Here is a 22,787-nt window from a genome sequence, read left to right on the forward strand (position 1 = left end):
TATTTTAATCAGTGTGGTTTATAGCATACGTTTTAAAACCAGGAGAGACATGAAGTGCTGCACTTGGCCTCCGGTTGTACTTGGAATTGAAGAGAACTGGGCGTGAATGCTGCCTTTTACTACTTGTGCAGTGCTTGTTTACACAGTGAGAGAAGCAGCACACTGCTGGGGCTGGACTGAAAGAGCCCACAGTTTTGAAGGAATGCAAACCAGGGAACTGAGGACCTCTGGAGTAGGGCGGAGGAGGGAGTGGTGCTCTCTTCTCTTCTCCTGTGAGTGCAGGAGAGATGTAGATTATGGGAGCAGGATTAGACCAACCACACCACATTTATTTTAGACTGGGGTCAACACACCTGAGGTTGTGTCTTGGCTTGTGTGCTTTCTGTATTGCAATGACAGTGACTCTGGGGACTTTGTGTTTGTTTTTTTTCAGGGTTCTCTTGGTAGTCCTGGCCTCCCTGGCTTGCCTGGCCCCGCTGGACTTCCTGGGATGAAAGGTGACAGGGTAAGACATGAGGGACTCCAGAAAGTTCCATAATTGGAAGAGCAACTTCTACTATGTTGAGAAAAACCAAACTTGCTTTTGGCCTGAGGGAGTTTTCTAGAATTTATCATAGATCCTTAATAAAAGGTATTTTAAATTACTGAGAGTTGAGATTAAGAAACCAAAAATCTATTAATGTGGTAAGTAATTTATCAGAGGGGGAAAAAAAAAAAAAACCTGAGAAAAGTAAAAATTCCAGTTGTAATCATGCTTCCTACTTAGTTCTAAATTTACATTCCCATTAGTAAGACATTACATGGATGTGATCCGAGAATGCCCTCAGCTGCCAGAGATTCTTGGACGGTTGCAGAACTTCCGCATGTCTTACCCACTTCTTGTTATGTGGCGAGGAGCACGGGAGTTTCTCTTCTATCACATTATTCATACTTGTGCTTATCCACCAGCCCAATAAAGGGAGTTGGTTCATTTGAAATTATATGGTGTTTTATGTTATAAAGCTCAGAATACTGAAAAGGTATATTTTCTGCATTACAGGGTGTAGTCGGTGAATCTGGTCCAAAGGGTGAACAGGTAAGCCCTATTATTTGACTGGTATGAAATAGAATGTTTAATGTGGCTGCTTCACAAGCAGGGGGATTGGTTGGTTTATGGGTGTGGTTAAAAAGACAGAGCAAGCAGATTTTCTCATCCTGCTTCTTAGTGAGTGAAACCTAGAGTTTAGTTTGGTCTGTAGCCTTATCTACTGTTTTAATCAGCTAGGTGGCTCTGCCTCTAAGACTACCATTACGCTTTCTTTGAAAAGAGTGGCCTGGAGTCTCTGGTTCACCAGATTGGTTTACCTGTGGCTGATGGGGCCTTCCATAGCCACATTAAAACTTTTTATGTTTTTCTTTATCAAGACTTCATCAGATAAACTATGCATACTGAATTAGACTCAGTCCTTTCCCTGGGTTTCTTTTTCTACTCTAAGTTTCCCCTTTCAAGGATTACATATTAAAATTGCTGGATACAGTTATTAATCCTTAATTCAGCTGAAATTCAATCTCAGCTTCCGGCTTTTCTCTAGGCTAATTTCTGATTTAGACTAGCCGCTGACAGCTAGATTGGAAAGCCGTTGAGAACAATTTGTATCTCTGCATGATTCTGGAAGCACTGTGGGCATTTATAAATGCTTATGGGTGTTGACTGGTTAAAACTGGAGCCAGGGGACTAAGAATTAAAAAATGTGACATTTAATCTTAATTTTTAGGGTGCCTCTGGTGAAGAAGGTGAAACAGGAGGAAGGGGCGAACTTGTAAGATTTCTTTTTTTCTTGTTTCTGATGGAGACTTACTGATTTTGAACTTCATTAGAAACTGATATATTTTTCTTTGTTTTTGACACTGAACATTATCCTTGCTGCCTTCTTTATGGACTAAGATGTTTGTTACATAAGCTAACAAAAGACTCCCCAAGATTACAGCCAAAACCAAGTAAAGCAGAGGAGAAACACCCCCAAATTGAAATTTACCTGTGGATCTGGCCTTAAACTGTTGGGGAAAAAAGAGTTTCCTCTTACATGACAAATTCCTTGGGGCTTTATATCTACACATTCGAGTTGATTCCCATGTGACTGTAGAAGTCTACGAATTGTTTCTACCATGGAAACAAAATCAAAGTTTTGTTTTGTTTTGTTTTGTTTTGTTTTAATAGTTAGAAAGCCCTGAACCACATATTTGTCCAAGGGCATTCTCTCTAGTGTAAAAACCTCCAAAGAAGTGACTTAAATTGCTAGAAAGATGCCTATTCCAAATCTCCAGGAAGGCAATAAGAAGGAGAAAAGTTATCTTTACTGCTAGAACTGTGAAGTCTGTTGGCTCATCCTTATGGTTTTTACACAGTCTAACATGGCCTCATGTGGAACCTTATGCTTTGATCCTTTGGGGTGGGGTGATAGATTTTTCATTAAATAAGATTTAGAGAGCTTTTAGTGTAGGGAAAAAAAATCTGGGAATGTTGTTTTATTCAGATTTTTAGGATTTAGAGTTAATACAAATGTAATACATGTTGTAGGCAAAACTTCCCAACTATTAAATAAATTTGAAAGAAGATTATTTCAATTTTATTTTCTGTTGAAGTTGTTCATTTTATAGGCTAAGAGAAATTTTAAATTATTTTGTTTTGTATTGGAGATTAACTGATGTGCTTAAACTTCAGTTGAATTCATATATAGAATTAGTGGTGGGAGATTTTTGAGTTTTTTTAAAGCATAAAAGCATGCATATTTGGTTACATAAACTTTTTTGATGAATTTTAAAATATTGTTTGAGTTTCAGAAATGAAGTAATCAGGTTTTAAACGTCTATTATGTTTTGTAAAAGAATGCTATTTTAATATCTTATAACTTACACATGTTATTTTAATTCTCCATACCTAGCATTTTACATCTGGAAGGAGCCTTGAAGAGCTCTGATTCAATCCTGTTAATTGACAGATAAGTTAGCCAAAGCCTGGGAGGTTATATCAGTTGCCCAGGGTTTCAGAGCTTAATAACAGAACGGGGACAAGAATCTAACATTTGAGTCTAATGTTCTTTCTGAAATAACAAGGTTAATCTTTTCATGATTTTCTATAGATTTCAGCAGCACAATGACCTTTAAAAATGTTTTCAGGAAACTGTATCAAATGTAGATCAATTATTCTAATACAATTTTATTTTATTGACTTAGGGAGATATAGGATTACCTGGATCAAAGGGATCTGTAAGTATAATGACCAATAAGACATAAAAATATCAATATATTTGTAGAAAGTACAGTGCTTTGCTTTATGAAATTATTCTATAACATTTAATTCTTAAAGGACTTACCTTCAAGGAAATGAATTTCTAAATTTATTCTTTGGGTAATGGATTAATCCAATAGAAAAAAAATCTTACAACTCTGTAAGTGTGTAAAACCTTTCAAACTAACCATGCTAAAGGAAATTTTTTTTGTATTATAAATGGCTCAATGAGTATTACATGATAGTACTCTAATTTCCTCCCCAAATGGGTCATTTTTAAAGAATTGACTTGTGCTTTATAGTTGGTGAGAGTGTAATTGAATTCCCTTGACAGTTACACTATTGCAAAATAGTTCAGTAATTTTCTTAATCTCCTGTGTGTTCTAGTTGGGGAAGTAAGATAGAGGCATAATGCATAAGAACATATAATACAGAATTATTAGAACTGGAAAATGTTGCATTGTCCAATTCATCATTTTATGGAAACTAAACTGATGCCCAGAGAGATTAGATTTATTCAGAATTATAGGACCAATTAGTAGCAAAGCTGGGATGATCTGCTAATTTGAAAGAAATGCACATCTAATAAAATAAGAAACTTAAGATAGTATAAGGAGAAAAGATGAAACACAGATCTCAATCTCCGTCACCACCAAGCTCTGGTTAATGGCCCAGTCCTTCCTACTTCTGAAATCACCTCCACTGATCTCTGTCTTTGTCCACCCTCTTATCCTCACAACAGCCAAGGTAAATTCCACTATTTTTCACTCCTTTTCTTAAAACCCTCTAAAAATCAAGTTTTATATAATAAAATCAGACACTTAGCAAGGTATGCAAAGCCTTCGATGAAGTGGTCTCTGCTTCTGCCAATCTCATTTCCTACGTATCTGGAACGTCATTTGTTTTGTAGTTCTCCTGGCCTGGAGCTTGCTTCCTCTTTCTTTAACTGCTTAGCATTTAGATCCATCGTCAGCACCACTTACTCCAGGAGTGCTCACCCAGATTGGGTTACCTGCCCCATCTTGGGCTCTTTGCACACCACAGAGATGGAAATGATTACATTGTGTTACTTTACTTGTTTACACACCACCTCTAAACACTGTATGCAATAGAAATTCTGCTTCACCATCTAGAAATACTCAGTAATGTTCAATGGCAAGAATTCAAGCTATAAAAGAAAAAGTAAATGAACAATATAGTGGTCAAAAATAAGTTACTTTCATTCAAGTTAATTCCAAGTTTCTAGGAATTAACTCTTGATTCATCACCTCCCTCCCTGCTCTGGTTTTACTTGACACTACCCGGGTAATAGTGATGAAAATGAAGTATATTATCCCAGAATCAGGGTAATAGTTACTATCAGAAGGACTTTCACTTTCCTCATTGATTACAGCATGGGCAAACTTGAGAAGTAAGAGATGTCTGTACCTTGTTTTCTACTTCAGTGCCCCACTCCTCAATTGATGAAATCTTTCCCCAAACCCAGGGCCCTTATGATGTCCTGGCTATGTTGGCTTCTGACCCTTTCATAAAAATTTCCTTGTTCTAGCAATACATCAGACATTGCCAGCAAGGTAATGCATTCTAATTTGATCTCTTCTGTTTTCTGCCAATTCTTCAGTGCATTTCTGAATTCATTTTGGCTTCCCTTCTGGATCATTTTAGAAGTTTTACACTCTAGGCACCTGAGAATTCTGCAGCCGTCCATAGCCCTCTCTGTTGACTGTCTTTCAGGAAGTCTCTCAAGCTATAATTTCTCCATAGAAGCAATTTTGGAAGGTTGACATATGAATGTCAATTTTTTTTCCATAAAGCAAGATTGGAAAAATAAGCCTACTTGCTGAGCTTTATTTAGATGTGTCTAGTGAAAGCATTGCGTCATCAACTTCTTCTGTTTAGTTTAAACCATTTGAGTCTTGGAAAGAGTTAGCTCTTTCTAGATAACTGTCACCTATAAAAAAGAAACAGGATTAAGTTGCTTTATGAACATTTATTTCATGTGCACTGGCATTCCCTTGCTGCCTCCTCTCTTTTATCTTCTCATTCTTATCCTGCAAACAATGGTGCATTGTAACTACTTCTGCCACAAATTCCACCAGGGGGAATTTAACAAAAACAGAACTATTTTAGACTCTTTTAAAACAGTTATTTTAGTTGAGGATTCTGTTAAATGCTTTTAGTGGTCTGCTTTCAGAAAAAAAAGAAAAGAAAAAAAATCTATCTTTTACATAATTTTGTCCTAAGAAAACAGTGGTTTATTTTTAACTTCTTTAATATTTGGATTTTTAATTTCTTCAATACTTAGATAAATTGTGAACTTACTTTTTTGACATTAATTTTAAATGCAGCTTTTAAAATGTTGTATTTTAAATACATTGATTTATTTTGTTAGTATTTTATAATTCCCAGATACATCTGGCATCTTCAGGTTCTCCAAAGAATGTCATAAAGGCTAAATGCTTATTTTCTTGAAAAAATCTTTATTTTTTGCTTACCACTGTGGTGATATATGAAGTAATATGTCTTCTGTGAACTCAGTGGCTTTTTCATGGTCAGAAAAATTAACAAGCCTTATTAAAAAGAAACCTATTCTTAGGAAGTGGCTTAAGGTACGAAGAATGTGCTTTTAAAAATATAGTATTCCAATTAGCATTTTGAAATAATAACTATACCAAAAAGAAAGACTTTTAAAATTTTGCATGAACTGGAAATCTAGAGATGGTGGGTTGTTTTGTGGTTTTATGTGTCATTACCTTGTGATGATCTGAGGATTTGTCACCTGTGAATGGACATCTTTGGGAGAGAGAGAGAATGTAGAAAACCCAGTCTGAAATTTCATGTAAGTGCTCGTATTAATATTAAGAAAATGTATTACTTGTGTTTAGCCTTGGTTTTATAGTGTACTGTTTCTTTCTAGATGGGTAACCCTGGGGAGCCTGGCTTGAGAGGGCCTGAAGGAAGCCGGGGGCTTCCTGGAGAGGAGGGACCAAGAGGACCGCCTGGACCACGAGGCATGCAGGGACAGCAGGGTGCCACCGGCCTGCCGGGCATCCAGGGACCTGCGGTGAGTCGGGGTGGTCCCCGTGACTTCCTTTTGGAGACTCTCACAGCACAGGAAGGAGGGGGCAGTGGGGCTAGACGAGACATCAGTCCATCAGACTTCTGGATATAAATCCAATCACCCGGTTCCTTGCAGAGTCTGTCGGGTTACAATTTAACAAAGTCCTCTTTATATAAAGGTTTCATGTGCAAACTGCCTTTTCTCTTTTCCGTCCCAGGGTAGAGCACCGACAGATCAGCACATTAAACAGGTTTGCATGCGAGTCATGCAAGGTAAATACATCACAATGGTTTGACTTTTTCTATCCTTCAAAGGTGGGGGATTTTGAATAACATTAATGTCACTTCTGTTTTATCCAATGTGTTACAATTCATAATAGCTTATAGCCTCAAAGAAACCATTACCTTTCTGAATTTGCCGGGATGTTTTATTTTGTTTGTCTTTGTCAGAGGGCTTAATTTACAAGAAAAAAAATGTGCTTTTTTTTTTCCTTTCTGTTTTCCATGTCAGGTAGCTAATTTTTTGGCAACACAAATTCCCAGGTCTTTCCCCTCCTTCAGATCTTACCACTTAGGGTAAATCTAGCACTGACCTAGGATCTCTGTGTAGGTTACATGAGAAGTAAATCATAGACTCCTTGTCCATGAGAAGTATAAGGATATTACCTCCCCTCAAGTACCGCATATGTAGAAGATCAATAACTATCATTTTCCCAGAATGGTGGTATGATTTCATATTTATTAACCTTTATCTAAACTCATGTAGCTATAGTAATTATTGTTTTCATTGCTGTTTTTGGACTTGATCTGTTCCTAAAATCACATAGAAAGTGAAGATGTGCCAAAATACCCTATAACTGAAGAGATCTGTAACATTGGGCCTTCTAATAAATAATTATCTTAGTCTGTCATAAAGAAATACTTTTCTCTTGTATCTTAACTGAATAGTCTATTTTGTGTAGTAGACTTGTAGAGTTTCCCAGAAGTAAAAGAGAATTATTGTCATCTTTATATTTGAAAATCAATATAGATTTCTTTATTGCTGACATTTTATCTTGAAAGGCTATTTCAATTTTAAACATTACATATCTAGAAAATTATGATTTTATGCTAATTCAGATAATAAGGCAAACCTAGAACACTCACATTTGAACAATTTCAAAATGTTGGTTAGAAACTGGCTTCCAATTCATATTCTCCTCCATACCCTAAGGCTTTAAAAAATATTACACTAGAAAATTTCCCCTGGAGTATTTTAGTAGAAGAATTTTCTTGTTTGCCATTGTTTTAGTGGATGATCCTTAATCTATTCAATGGTTCCTGAAAAAGTTCACACAGTTATTAATTTTTAAGACAGACTCTTACAATTCCCAAGAAACAGGTTATGCTTAATGCCTGTTGTCTGTTCCAAGCATGAAAAGACCTTTGAGAGGAAGAATTATAAAGAAGTCCTGAATCCTTGGGATAGTTCACGTTTCTAGAAGATCTTCATACTAAAAATGTGAGGATAGGTCTCAAATGGTGTCTTAATTCCAATTCTGGATAATGTTCAGGGCTTTTAAAAAGCTTCTGGACGTCCACTTCTAACTATGTTAAGAAACTCATTTTTCTTCCCACCCTGAGTTTTCAGGATAACCAACCAGGATTCAGGTGACACACTCATCCTTTCAGAATATCATTTACCCCGAAGCCGTGCAGTTTGAGGTTTTTTATATTCTCCCTGCTCTCTTTGTCTCAGAACAGCAGGACCAAATATATCCAGGCAGAGTTGAATAAAACAGCATCCATAAAGCTTTCTGGCAGAAAACCCGTGGAAAAATTATCCAACTTTATTCATTTCTCACCACCAGTTTTGAAGCTCTGGTGACATATGTAGAAAAAAAAAGCATTTGAAATGCTTCTCTTTTCATTTGAGTCACTTTCATGTGTCTGACTTTTCTGGGTTGCTTTGTTTTTTTCTATTTCAGAGCATCTTGCGGAGATGGCTGCTAGTCTCAAGCGCCCTGACTCAGGTGCCACTGGCCTCCCTGGGAGTCCAGGACCCCCTGGGGCTCCTGGAGCTCCAGGAGAGAATGGTTTCCCAGGCCAGGTGGGACCTCGTGGCCTCCCAGGTATTAAAGGCCCCCCTGGTGCTCTTGGTCTGAGGGGACCTAAAGGTAAGCCATTTTGCTCATGTGGAATTAAGGAATACACACTGCCCTTCCCAGATGTAGAGTCTGTTTCTAAGCTCAAAGAATTCACATTGTGCCAAGCCCAGAATATTCTGTGAGATAAAGAGATGTGTTATTCTCTTTCACAGTCGTGATGATGAAGATTAGAAAACTTTTATGTGTTATACTCTTGACTCTATTGTGTCACAACAGTAGGCCAAATACTTAAGATACCCTGACTTTTAGTACCGATCTTTCTCAATTATACTCTGCCTCAGTCTTACTTAGAAATAAACTTTACAGGATCTGATAAAGCATCATTCAGTTATTTTTTTTAGATCCTGAAATCATTGTTGTGCTCTTCTAAGATGGCAACCATCCTTAGAATGTTATCTGTTGCTTAACCAAACATACAAAATTTGCATGGACATAAGAACAATTGCACCATGAATTGGAGCTGCTTCCCTCTCCTTTTAAAAAGTTATCTTGGATATTTAGTTTTGATGATTTTTTTTCAGCTTTGAAGTACAATAATTTTATTCCTCTTTTAACATGTGACAGAGTTTGTTGCTTATCCTTTTATTTAAAGCAAGGTAAGCCCTTGCATCCAGTATTTTGCACAAAATAGGATTGTGACTGTGTTAGGGTTTCAGAGGGACTGGCAGAAGGACTGACTGCTTCAGATGGCCATTTGCTAGCTGTGTTTGCTAGGTCAGTAAGCAAACTATGTGTACCCTGGATGATATAGGGAGAACTAAATACAATGAGGAGTTTCTTTATCATGATGAGTGACTGACAGCTTTTTGGGTAAACTTTTGAAAATGTGCATCAAAGACAAGAGAAGGGTGTTTTTCTTTTCCTATGGCACTCCAATTAAGGATACATATTATGGAGTAAATGGTCAGAGGGCAAGCAAGCTGCCTTTTTGGATCTATAAATGAATTGCCGCTACAGTTGGCTAACAACACTGTCAGCTGGAACAATTTGTATAATTACATTTGATTTTTTGGTGGGGGGCATGTGCAGAGCTGCATGTCAAAATATAAGTCCTAGTTGGGGCCTCTTGTAAGCATGGCACAATTTCAAAGCATTCAGGGGCTGGACAAAATCACATAGAGAGAGCAGAGAGTAGAGTTCATCTTAAAGAGAGCTGGACACTTTCTCTCAAGAGTCATTTAGCTATTCATCTTTGTCCTATTTTTAGCTACTGGTTCAGGAGCTGTCTCTACGGTTAGTCCCAATTCACTCTGTAAACCACTTCTAAGAAAACCCTACTGCCTAGGTGGATTGTTGCCTCAGTTGATCTGTTGTGCTGGAGCCCATGGATGACTCCTCAGCCTTTTGTGAGTTCAGTTCAGAACAGTGGTTCTTAAAGAGTGGGCTCTGGAATGTCAATATCAACAGGGAACGGTTGGAGGTCCCCAGACTTCCTGAATTAGGAACCTTAGTAGTTGGACCCAGCAGTCTGTGTTTTAATAAGCCCTCCAGGTGATTCTGATGCAGGCAAATGCACTGGTTTAGAGCAATCACCATTTTCCCACTGAAAGGGAAGAATTTTGAGGGTCTATAGAAATCACAGCCTTATTTCCTTTGGCCAAAAGGAAACCTTCATATTTGCAGTAGAGACTAACTTAGAGTTAGTAACAAAAGTCTCTTGAAGTGTTGTCTCATTCTTCTAAGAAATGAAAATTTATATGTGACTTGCTTTCACAGGAGAGTTTAAGGCTGTGCATTGGAATCACTTGGGGAGCTTTTATAACTAAGCATGTCTGGAGCCTATTCCCAGTGGTTCTGATGGGCATCAGGAGTTTTAAGTTTTTCCCAGGTGATTTTTAATTGTAGCCAGGATTGAGACCCACTGGAAAGCAAAGGTAAAGTGTTTGGAAAGCTGTCTGGGAAGCTGTTAGCAGCATTGAATTGTGGCTTGGTTGGGCTGGGTTGGCCTTAATAAATGAGTCTTATTTTGAAGGGAAGAAAAGTGTATTTCTATATTTGGAACCTGAAAAAGTCTCATTAAGTTCATTTGTCAAGCATAGTGCAATTAGGTAAGGGATTTCCCTCTATTTTTTTCTCCAGTATTCATGATAGTCTGCAATCTGGGAGTGATATAGTTCTTTTTCTTTTTTCTGAAGGACTTTCTCTCCCTACCCTCCTCCATTCCTTTCTCTTCACTGGATTCCTTTAAAGCAGCAGTTTCTCTCAGTTTTGTTTCTTAGAATCAGGGGTAGGGGTAGGGAGGTAGAAAATCAGATTTTTTTAATCCATCACAGCTGTCATGTGTTTGGAAATGTGTAATTCTGAGGTAAATGGAATTGATCTTTCTTGTTCCGCCACATACATCAACAGTAGTACTTCAGAGAAAACATATAGTTTCCTAACTATCCAATTGTTTACAGCTTGATTTTTTTCTGAGAATAAATACTCCACCATTTTGAAACTTAAACTTGCAGCCAATTAGAGATGAGATGTATTTCAGTGTTGCATGTTGCCATTTTTATTCCATGTCTAGTAAATAAGTGATGGTTTTAGTCTTGCTATACCATATACTCACTTTCAGAGACCCTTTCCAGAGAAATTGCTATAGGTATAATAGACAGGTTTATTAATTATTTTGAATATTTCAGATTTTGTCTTTTTGTTTTTCTTCTAAAAAATTCATTGTAACATCTTCAATAAGAGCTGGTGGAAGTAAGCCTCAAATCATACTCAGAGCTTATCATATTTTCAAAATTTTAAAACATGTACATTTTACATGTATACTCAAGCAGAAACAAGAGAGACATCTAATTGACCTTAAGTTCACTTTACTTTGAGGTGTTTCATGTCACAAATATTGTTTTTAAATGTACATCATTTGGGCTGATTTTTAAATCCTTTTGAGTAGGGCTGCATGTTTTTAAGCTATTTTAGTGTGAGTCAAAGAGAAGTGTCAATATGTAAATGAAGATTTGTGAAAATACACACATTGTAACTACAGCTTATACCTTTTTCATTATTAATCCATTCACACGGGGATGGAGCATCAACAGTTTGCAAATAAATGAAACAGCAACTATGGAACAATGAGAATTTCTTTAGTTTCAGCTGCTCTGTTCATAATGAGCTGTTTTTCAAACTGTATTTTCTTCCATACCTTATGTAAAGCTTATTTTACAAGCTTTTTATTTTTTGATGCAGTAGGCTAACAAAAGTGGACTTTTCGTTCCCTTAGACAGTTTTTGTGCATCTCAAAAGAAGACATGACCAGGGTTAGAAGAAGTCGATTAACCCTGGTGATGAGCAGTACCCGGCTGCACGCACGGTCTGTGTGGAGCAGCAGTTTGCACAGCGTGGCTCTGTCTGGGAGCCCATCTAAAATTTGTTTCTCTATCACCGAGAACTTACAGGCAGCATCACAACTAAGAAGGTGGTCTTATTCCCCGCAAGTGACATTTTAGAGTCAGTGTGACTGCATGTTATGCGTAAATAAGTTTATCTTTCACTATCAGTGCAAAAGCTACATTTTAATTTATAATCTCCATCTCTTATCTTGAGAAAATGTGGCACATTGAGCGATTCTTTTCTCGTTGCAAGCCTCCAGAATTACAGTGATTTGACATTTAAATTGCTAAATTACCGAGAGTGCTTAAGGTGTTAGTTTTTAAAATAATTGTCAGTCTTCCTAGGATAGTGAAGCCATACTGATGATGGGTGTAAAAGAACTATAGCTTAAGTGAATGCTAGTCAAACCTGAGCTATATACTTGCATGAAATTTATATTAATTTAACTTGTTTTGAAAATGTAGTTGATTCATTGAAAACACTCACACAAGGATGTTCACAGCTGAAATCAAAGTATGGAGACTAAACATTTCATAAATAGAGATTTTTGACTATTTGATAGGCAGATGGCTGCACACATTTTCTTCCTATTTTTGTTGTGTACATGACTGTTTTAAAAATTATAACAGATGACTCATTGTTGAATGAGATTGGTCTGATACGATGTTTGGAAAAAAAGATTATGTCTACAATTTGTTGCAGAATGGCATTGCATCTTCTAATAGCAGGGTAGACTAATAATATACTACTATACTACTATACTAATGGTATAGTGGAATAATGCCTTCTACTAAGATCAGTAGAATCGTTTAGAACTGGTTAATTAAGGTATTAGGACACTATATTAATGAGGCCAAGTTTCTGGGTTTGGTCTCTGCATGGGCCAGTAATATAATGTGGATTTATTCTGTGGCTGCATATCCCCAGATTCAATCAACTGTCTTGCACATATCTTGCAAATGCTATGGTTAGTCACAATTCAAAGTATTTTTTATATAAATAGTGAGTCAGTAGTGAGATTAGGCACTTGTGACAGCACATTTTAAACACATTAATTTATATTTGGCAATACTAAATTTACATTTTTCAAAAAGTTTTTAAAATATAAAAAGGAATTCAGTGAAGAGTTTCTCTCCAACCTCTGATCCTATCTGTTTGTTTCCTCTCCCCTTCTCAATAGGTAATCACTAATATTAGTTCCTCATGTGTCCTAAGAGGGGATAATATACAAGGATATATGAATATATGTTCTCCTCATATCCTTCTCAAAACAAATCATATTGTCCTTTCAGCAAGTGATGTGGACCTTGCTTTTTTCACTTAACAGTATGTTATGGAGATCTTTCCACATCAGCACTAAAGATCGTCCTCATACTTTTTTACAGCTGCATAGTAGTTCATTCTGTGGAAGTACCATAATATATTTAACCTTTTAATGGGCATTTAGATTGTTTCCAATCTTTTGGTATTACAACAAGTCTGTAGCAAACAACATTGTACATATTTCACTTTTGTACAAAATTTCAGCATACTTTCTAGAATAAATTTCTAGAAATGAAATTGCGGGTAAAATGGTACTCCCATTTGTAATTTTGATAGATATTGCAAATTACTCTCTAAGGAGATTGTACCAATTTACAATCCCATCAGCAATGTGTAAGATATATTTCTCCACACATTTGCTAACATATATATAATCAAACTGGAATATTTGCCTATCATATAGATTAAAAATAGTATCCCTGTTTTTAATTTACATTTATTTTATTTTGAGAGTGAAGAAAAGGAATTTTTCATAGATTTAAGAGCCAGTTTTATTTCCTTTTAATGAACTATCTACTCATATATTTTATTCATTTTTGATTGTGTTGACCTCTTCTTATTGATTTTAGGAACTCGTTATGTTTTGAATCAGAAAGACCAACTCAAATTTAAGATGATAAAATAATTCTCCTTTATTTTCTTCTGATTCTTAAATTTAATTTAAATATTTTAAGCATTTGGAATTTATCTGGGAATATGGTGTGAGGTATGGACCCAACTTAATTTTTTTCCAGATGGCTACCTACTTTTTTAAAGAACATTTATTGAATTGTTTGCCTTTTTTTCCACTTTAAGATGCCACCTTCATTGTAAACCAAATTCTTATTTGTTTGGGGCCTGTTTTTGGACTTTCTCTTCTGTTTCACTAGTCTGTGTATTCATGTGCTAGCTCTACAGTGTTTTAATTATTGAGGCTGTAAGTGGCTGGTAGGGTTAATCCCCTTCATGTTGCTTTTCCTTTTGGAGGTTTTGTGGCTCTTCTGTTTTATGTATTATCTATACAAACCTCAGAATGACCTTTTCTGTTTTAAAAAAATACTATTTGAATTTTTGTTGGAATTATTGTGAGTTTATAAATCAGCTTAAGGAGGACTAACAACTTTTTATGATGTTGTCTTTCTATTTAAGAACATTTTTCAAGTTTTCTTTCTATCTTTTAGAAATGTTAAAGAATTTTTCATGTTGGACTTGTCATTTCTTATTAAGTTTAATATAAATGGTATCTTTTTTTCATTGTCATATTACTGGTTGTTGTTTCAATGCATGAAAATTATTGATATTCTTATATTCAGTTTGTACCCTATAACTTTAGTGGATTCTCAATTGTGTGTAGTGAGTTTTGAGTTGATTTTCTAGGGTTCTCAGATACACAGTCATATTACCTGCAAAAAAGGATGCTTTTAATGCCTCAAACCCAATGATAAATAATAGTGATAAAGTGGGCATTTTTATTTTGTTCTGGCTTTAGTGTAACTACTTTTATGTTTCCCATTAAATATTACACTGCTTTTGGGTTAAGATAGCTATATTTTTATCATGGTAAAGAGGTAGTCATTGATTCTTATTTTATTCAATATTTTATCAAGGATGCATCTTCAATTTTGTTAAATGGCCTTTCAGCATTTATGGATATGATCACTTGATTCTTTTCCTTAAATCTATTAATGTGATGAATTCAGTTTTCATTTGCTGTATTAATATTTACTATAATCTGGTTTTTGGCAACTTCATGACCTTTTGATTTCTGAATTTTGGCTTTGTTTAATGTTTTAAAATAGGGAATTTTATTTTTATAAACATATAAAAAAATAACTTTTTTTAAAAAATAAAATGCAGGTGACCTGGGAGAAAAGGGGGAGCGTGGCCCTCCAGGAAGAGGTCCCAAAGGTTTGCCTGGAGCTATAGGACTCCCAGGTAAGTGGGTTGTCTGTCAGGATGAGGTGGAGAAATTGGCAGCAAGTAGGCAGTCTGAATTGGATAACATTTTAAAAGAATTGCTAATTGATTACTTACACATATCAAGTGATACTCAATAATGGCTGGCATAGATGTTTCAAGACCAGCTTTAATGAAGAATTAAATAATCTGTAAATTATGTCTGTGTTCTTTATGAGAAAAGGGTTTGAAATATTAATTTCTTAAACAGACGCTTTAAAAACAATAGTGTCAAGTTCTTTCCACACTGCACTTGTAATAAATACTCTGAATGAATGGGGTTTTATCCAGTTCTAGCCCAGTTGATAGGTTCCTGTCTTTTTGTTTTTAAAACTAAAAAGCCAGAGCAGAAGGAAAACTATCCAACTTTTCTACTATTCATAGTGCACAGGGAGTAATGAATTTTATTTAAAGGCTTCCCTTTCAAACATCCAGGCCCACCAACAACCCATATTCCAAAAAAAATAAACCTGAACATTTCTGCTCATAGCTGCAAGGAGCCTCACACGAGCCACAAATCACAGCTGTGTCGACTGAGGTGACAGAGTAGCCTCTGTGTGAAGAGCCTGGTTCTCTCACTGGGCATTCTGTTCTCTCTTTACACACTGGCTACTCTGTAGCCAGAGTTGATGAGGCTGGGACATAAACAAGCCCAACCACAGAAGCAGCATAGCAGGGCAGAAAGCCATTTCAGCTCAAGAGCAGCCTCCTGGCAAACTCCCTCTTAGAGCTGCTGAGGCAGTGACTCAGGAAGGCTCTCCAAACCTTAGGTGTCTGGGGCTGAGGACAGGTGAGGTGAGAGAGGTTGCACAGAAAAAGGGTGATGCAGATTCTCACAGTAAATTTGGAGAACTTAGTTTAGGGAAAATTGTGTTCTCTAATTCTGCCAGAGGCTTACATATTTAATGACAGCTATAATTGTAGCCAAAACCATCATTGCTTTCTAATTACCCATTTCATTGCTCCTGGGGATTGCTTTCTCATGTAAAAAAATATTTAAAAATATGAGTAACATTTGGAAATACTTCAAAGACTGCCTTTCTAAAACTGAGATTCGTGGTCTGGTCAAGATGTTTTCACAAATTAGTAGTGGATTTTATGATAGGAAGAGGAAGAGGAAATCTGGTTAGAACTAAATGGGACCAAGACAAGAAGATTGTAGTATATGATAAAGTCTGGATTCATTGATGGATATTTAGAAGAGAGGGAGAAAAGGAAATGGAATTTACCAAGTGTTTTTCTCCACTACCAGTAGTAGTCATAGGAAGTTTTAAAGCTTATAAAGTATCACAATTAACTAAATTATCTATATATTTATAGATAACCTGACAATTTCCCTTCCTCCCATTTTGTTGAAAAATCACCTAATACTTGGACCAGTGACTTGCCCTGTTGGGAATGTCTTCCTTTATTGAAAATATATTATAGTCTCTGTGACTCTTAGAGAAAAATCTGATGGAAAACCACATTTTAAGCTTAAAAATGGGAAGATTGAGGAAGGCCGGATCTTTATATATAGTGTCCCAGACTGCCACGGGGGGCGTATTATTTCCCACATGCAGTAAACCACCTGGAGGAGTCTGGTTGGGGTAAGCGGGCTGCACCTTCCTGCTTAGCCGTGTCTTCAGAGAGGGGCTTCACTGATTTGCTTTTTAACACATCAGGCATTCATTCATGTGTAGGCGAAATGGTAAGGCAGGACAAGTACATCTCTGGCAGCTCGACCTGGCCCTCATATCTTCTCCCTTATTAAAAAAAAAAAAAAGTGTTATACCTGGATTTTACTTTAGTGCTTAAATCTGATTTGTTAGAATATTTTGTGGACTCCCTTTTTCAAGTCCCCCAATTTCTGCCCTTTTCCTTTTCCTTTCTGCCTTTCCTTACTTGTTGCCACTCCCTTCCTGAAACTACCTCTAAATCCATCTCCCTCCTTTGATTTCTCTGTCCTGACCCCAGGGCACTCTTCTCTCACTGATCATCTTTCATTGTCTTCCATCTTTCTCATGTTGACCTTTCCATGGAATCCCACTCTCCTTGCTTTCCTTCTTGCTGCCTTGCTTTCCTTCTTCTAGTTACTATTTTATCACCTCTCTGGTCTTTCTTTTCCCAGGCCTTTGTTATGTCATAATCAAGAGGATATTTGACACTCATTAGTGAAAAATCTGAATTCCAGATTATTTTTTAAAAATTTAGGCTAGCTTTCAAAAGCATGCAGCCTCTGGAGAAGACGAATCTGCTGCTAGACAGTTTTGTAGGTGCTTTAGCAAACAACCCGCAAGGGTCCATATTTTCCACACTCCTTGTTTGAGTACAAAGGCACCAGGTGGGGGCTTTGGTTCTTAAGTCAGCTCACATTATCTTGTCTACTCCATGCATATGCTCAGCTAACAATTTCTTAGGTCAGTCAAGTCCTTGAGAAAAGAGTATTTGGGGTCATTCATTCCTTAAAGCTAATATCCTGAAAGTGGGTTGTTTAGAGCAGAGGCTCTGCAACCAGACAACCTGTGTTCAGATCTTGACACCATCACTTACTGGCACCACCTCTGATACCTCAGACTCTCCCTCCACAAAAACTTACTTCAGCTCCAAATCACAAATCCGAAGTACTCGGTTCACAGTAAATTATTTCACTGGTTAATTATTCACTGAAAAAGTGGGTCATTTTTATTTTGCTGGTACAGCTTGGAATGGGATTAGGAATGTGATTTCCACCTTCTCACAAACATAACAGTAATAGAATTTTAGGACTTGCGGGAACCTTCAGTAAGACTCACTGCAGGAACGTGTTCAGAGCTTTTGGATACATATACACTAGGCTACTGGGCTTTTCCGTTTTCTTGTGCAGACTTTGCTGATAGGTGAGCTTTGCTTGTGAATATTGGGTGGACATAACCAAAGATACTTTAATTTAGGCTTAAGTTTTGTAGTAGCCATTATCTTATTTCCATTGGTGCAGCTTTATTTGTGTGTGTGTGTATGTGTGTGTGTGTGTGTGTGTGTGTGTGTGTAGGTCTTATATAAATGACTTTAAATCAATCCTTAAACATATACTTTTTTGTCAAATACCACACAAGTAAGCTCAGTATAAGGTGAGAAATGTGAGAAATCCCTGACATCTACAGAAAAAAATTACATAATCAGTGGATTAATGAAGAATCCTATTTTATGCAGAAAATTATTTGCAGGTTTTGTTTTGTTTTGTTTTTAAGGCTGCTTACACAGTCCTTTTCATTCTGTAGCATGAATTAGGTAAGCTGCTGCTGCTTTCAGAATGTTCCAGCCTGGATTGTCCTCCATCAATGTAATGTGACTACTCTCTAGTGTTTGCACAGAGAATGACAGACATTCATTTATAAAAATCATGAAATGTTTGGTAATAACATTTTCATAGGTCCTTGAAATTTCAGAACACCATGTAATCCTTAGGCAGTTAGTATAGTTAACACATCCATGAAGCACGCCAGTTAAAGGACTTCAGATCCATGCTCTATCTTCTCCCGATGAGTTGCAAAGTAGTTTATGGACATTTGTTAATGCAACTGCTCCAGCTAAACATTATGTCCCTTTTGTGAACAGCCATAGCGAGCCAAATTCACATCTTGAATGATTTGGACTATGACATAGTGTTACCCAAAACCTAGGCTCCCATACAATAAGCTTAGAGCATCCTTGAGAGCTCATCAGATTCTGACAGTCTGTTATGTTAAGCCTGGTTTGTTCTCTGGCCATTCCTACAAGGCAAAACTTGAGAAAAATGTCATTAATTGGTTATGAGAGTTAGAGCTCTGGAAGAATCAAGGCCAACTCTGGGCTATTGTGGCTTTTTGTGCTTTCTTGTCTATCCAAGCCCAATGAACTAAACAAACAACAACAAAACATAAACAAACACACACACAGCCTGTGAGTTAGCAAATCTGCAGAGTTAGCAAACCAATAGGTATGAATGAGCATGCAGATAGGTTAGGATATTGGTTAAGGATCCTTTTCTCCAGCTCCAACACTTTCTAGGTGTCTGACCATGACAATTATTAGATCTTCCTAAGTCTCAGTTTACACCTGAGGGAAATGGGATCAATAGTGAGCAGAGTGCATGGTGCATGGTAAACAGAAAGCAATTTATAAATGTTGGTGGTGATGATGATGGAGATGATGATGATAATGAAGATGATGACATCATCAAAAACTCCAGAGGGTAAATTGCTGCATTTGCCAAAGCAACACTTGGACTAGAAGTGCTTTTCATAAAATAAATCAAGGGTAGAGAGGCTGGCTTCAACAACTCTTTCCTCAGAGGATGAGCAGGAATCTGGAATAAACTCAGCAAGTGAAAAAATCTTTCCTGGAATGTGTTGGGATGGGAAACCAAATATGAAAACCCAAAAAAGCTTTCCTTCTTTTTAATATTATTTGTATACTGGAGAATAAATTCCCTTAAATTTAAGGCTCTAAACAGGGGCTGAATCTATAAATATTAAATAAAAATTTGAATTAATTGCTAACATTTAAAAATCGAGAGATATTTTTTAAAAATCCATCTTCTTGGCTCTCTTGAAAAAAGTCATAAGGTCTGGAACACTGGCCCATATACCCCCGTGGCTGCTGTTAGAACAGCTGCTGCCAGCGTCCACTCTCCAGTCCACCGCAGGCCTCCCTCCTCCTTCTTGTCTCCCCAACATCAATGTGGAGTATCAGCGGCCAACCTTCATTACACTCGCGCTATCAGTTTTCTTGTAGTAAAGTAAACAGGGAATTTATTAATCTAGGTTCATTCTTCACTATATCAGGGATCAAAAAACTTTCTGTAAAGGATCAGATTTTTTTTGGTGGTTGTTTTGTTTTGGCTTTGCTGACCATGTAGTCTCTGTTGGAACTACTTAACTCTGTTCTTGGAGTTCAAAAGCAGCCATAGACCATATGTCTACAAATGAGCATGACTGTGTTCCAATAAAACTTTATTTATAAAAACAGGATTTGGCTGGCTGGCTATAGTTTGCTAACTCCTGATCTACATTACTGGCCTAGCCTTTGTGGTCATATCTTTATGACCTCTCCTTTGGGCTTTTTCTTCTTCTAATCTAGATTTTATTTTTTAAGGCAGGCATGAAATATCTCAGTGCAAACACTGCTACTGACAAGGTACATGAAAATAATTTTTTCCATGCATTTAGATCTAGCCCATCTTCTTAACCTTATAAAATTGGCATAACTTTTGTTGCTGTCCCCAGTGTCAGAGATCTGAATAGGCTCTGCTAAAGGCATAGTTCTGCTAAAACCTTATCCATAGATGCTGTGGACTAGGGAAAAGTTTTCTCAAGAGCCTTATCTTTAGAGGAAAACACATAACTATCTGCTTCATCATGACTTAATATAGTTGAATGAAGGCTTGTGGGATAAATTAGGGAGAATTTACTTACATATCTGCTTCTTTGGAGCCCTGAGATGGATAGAGTGAAAAAATAACTATCCTCCCTTAGAATGTATTAATGTTTTGCCCTATAATATTGCTTTCTTTGGGTTTAATTGTAAGCATAAACGAAGAAAGAGATGTTATATGTAAAAAGCATCTCTACCTACATTCCTTTTAAGAGTATGTGAGAGAGCTCCCAACAAAAGGCATATGTAATACGACCATTAAAATAGAGAAAGCAAACTAAAAATCACTGAGAGGGAAGGAAAGTAAGTAAACTTAAGAAAATATGTAATTGAACATATAGATTTGGCTTCCAACTTTTCGGCTGAATGGCCAAGCTAAGATGGCTGCGATGGAATGAGGATCTCTATAATACTATATTGTATTTTCATGGCATGTAAAGATTTTTTTACCCTGATTTTCTATGCTACCTTTCCAATAATAATATGAAAGCATTGCTGGTATGAGGGATAAATCTAAAGCAGAAATTCCTCTTTGTTACCTGATGCCATGCCTCAGAGAATGTGCTCCATTGGGTGACCATACAATCCACAATTCTGTGGGAGGCATGGCACAGTCTTCTAGAAGACATTAGCTAATATTATTCTAATAACAGTAATAACAGTAACAGTCCCCATTTAGCAGGTGCTTTCAGGCACTGAATTTAATTATAGGAAAGGCATTTTCCCATCTGGTAGATGAAAAAACTGACAGGTTAGTGATTCACCTAATGTCACACTATTTGTAACTGGCAGATCTAGAATTTACAGCCAGTCTATCTCTGCTTTTAATTACTTAGCTATACTTCTCCCTGTCTTGATATTGACCCCCTATTAGAAATAGAGGATGCCACTACTGCAGCATTGCCCAATAGAAATATAATGAGAGTCATGTCTATAAGCCACGTGTGTAATTTTAAGTTTTCTAGTAGCCACATTAAAAAAAAAATCACGTGAAATTAATTTTAATAATAAAGTTTCTTTTACCCACTATATCCAAAATATAATCATTTCACTATGGAATCAATAGAAATATTATTCATGAGATATTTTACATGCTTTTTCCATATGAAGTCTTCCAAATCTGGTGTGTTTCGCACTTACAGCTCTCCTCCATTTGACTTAGCCACACTTCAGTGCTCAGTAGACACATGTGGCTAGAGATTACCATATTGGACATGCCACTTTACAGATAGAAATGTGAGTTAGATGATGCTAAGGTCCCTTTCTGCTCTTAATTTCTGTAAAACCCGAGTCCAATGAAGGGATTTCAACATCCTCACCATCGCCATCATCCATCATTTCCAAAAGCACTTATTAAGCCCCTATCCACACACTGCTGGGCTGTGAGGATCCAGTGCCTTCTGACAGTTTGCAGCCACAGAATTCTCTTCACATGTGCAACCTTTTGTGTATTTCAGGTGATCCAGGCCCTGCCAGCTATGGGAAAAATGGCCGGGATGGCGAGCGAGGCCCCCCAGGAGTGGCAGGAATTCCTGGTGTCCCCGGTCCCCCAGGCCCTCCTGGCCCTCCTGGTTTCTGCGAGCCAGCCTCCTGCATCCTGCAAGCTGGTCAGCAAGCGTTTAGCAAAGGGCCCGATCAGTGAAAGGCTTAGTGCTGCATGGCTGTCTGCACATGCCATGCCTGGCAAAGGACCTTGGAGGAGAAACACCACCTGAAGCCGGGGCTAAAGATGACAGTGTATATTACCTTCAATATTGTTACAGAGATCCTACTTGACAATCAGATTTAGAATGATGGTGCTATTCAGTAAATCCTCTTTCCTTTCCCTTGGAGGGAAGATGGCAGAGTAATCAGAACAAAAACCTCCCTTTAAATAAATTTATAATCCTGTTCCCAGGATCTTGAACTTTAGTGTGCTATACATATGTGATATACCTTGGGCCACTGTGCCAATAAATAAGAACAACGGTTTGGTTGCCCTCAGTTGCAGTAGTTATTTTCTTTTTCTATTTAAATGTTGTTCTCAGATCATGGTTTCAGCTATATAGAGGTCTACTGGACTAGTTATGAAGAAACTCCACTACATTCAATAAAATTGGTGCTAACAGTCCCCACCAATGTGCTTCCTGGAGTTACAATGGTTTTCTTACATTACATGTTGGTTCCATACTCCGCCCAAAATTCTGGTGAAATGTGCTGTATCCCAAACCCATTTTGAGGCTTTCCTTGTGGAAGCAAAGAAGGAATTTTAATATCCTGGCATTCATAAGTTTTTTTGATAAGATTATTTATTTTAAAGGTTTGAGGTAACATCTCTGGTTGTACCAAAGAAGAAATAAATATGGTTTCTGAATCTC

The 22,787-nt window shown here is 37.0% G+C and overlaps 1 protein-coding gene across 5 annotated transcripts in view; it reads left to right on the top strand.

The window, feature by feature from the left end:
- COL9A1 (collagen type IX alpha 1 chain) overlaps positions 1-22,787 on the top strand; it is a 126,550-nt gene extending 103,763 nt beyond the window's left edge. For 4 of the 5 annotated variants that reach the window (XM_037843735.1, XM_037843737.1, XM_037843738.1 and 1 more), the window contains 9 exons: positions 434-505; positions 1,040-1,075; positions 1,755-1,799; positions 3,214-3,246; positions 6,186-6,332; positions 6,547-6,601; positions 8,296-8,484; positions 14,959-15,036; positions 21,888-22,787. In XM_037843735.1, the coding sequence (XP_037699663.1) occupies positions 434-505; positions 1,040-1,075; positions 1,755-1,799; positions 3,214-3,246; positions 6,186-6,332; positions 6,547-6,601; positions 8,296-8,484; positions 14,959-15,036; positions 21,888-22,072 (840 nt within the window). In that variant the 3' untranslated portion in view covers positions 22,073-22,787. Of the gene's footprint in view, positions 1-433; positions 506-1,039; positions 1,076-1,754; positions 1,800-2,921; positions 3,247-6,185; positions 6,333-6,546; positions 6,602-8,295; positions 8,485-14,958; positions 15,037-21,887 lie in introns of those variants that run through there. The other variant, XM_037843736.1, reaches the window with a different exon arrangement.

This window comes from Choloepus didactylus, chromosome 7 (genome assembly GCF_015220235.1).
Source record: "Choloepus didactylus isolate mChoDid1 chromosome 7, mChoDid1.pri, whole genome shotgun sequence".
In the NCBI taxonomy this organism is placed as follows: Eukaryota; Metazoa; Chordata; class Mammalia; order Pilosa; family Megalonychidae; genus Choloepus; species Choloepus didactylus.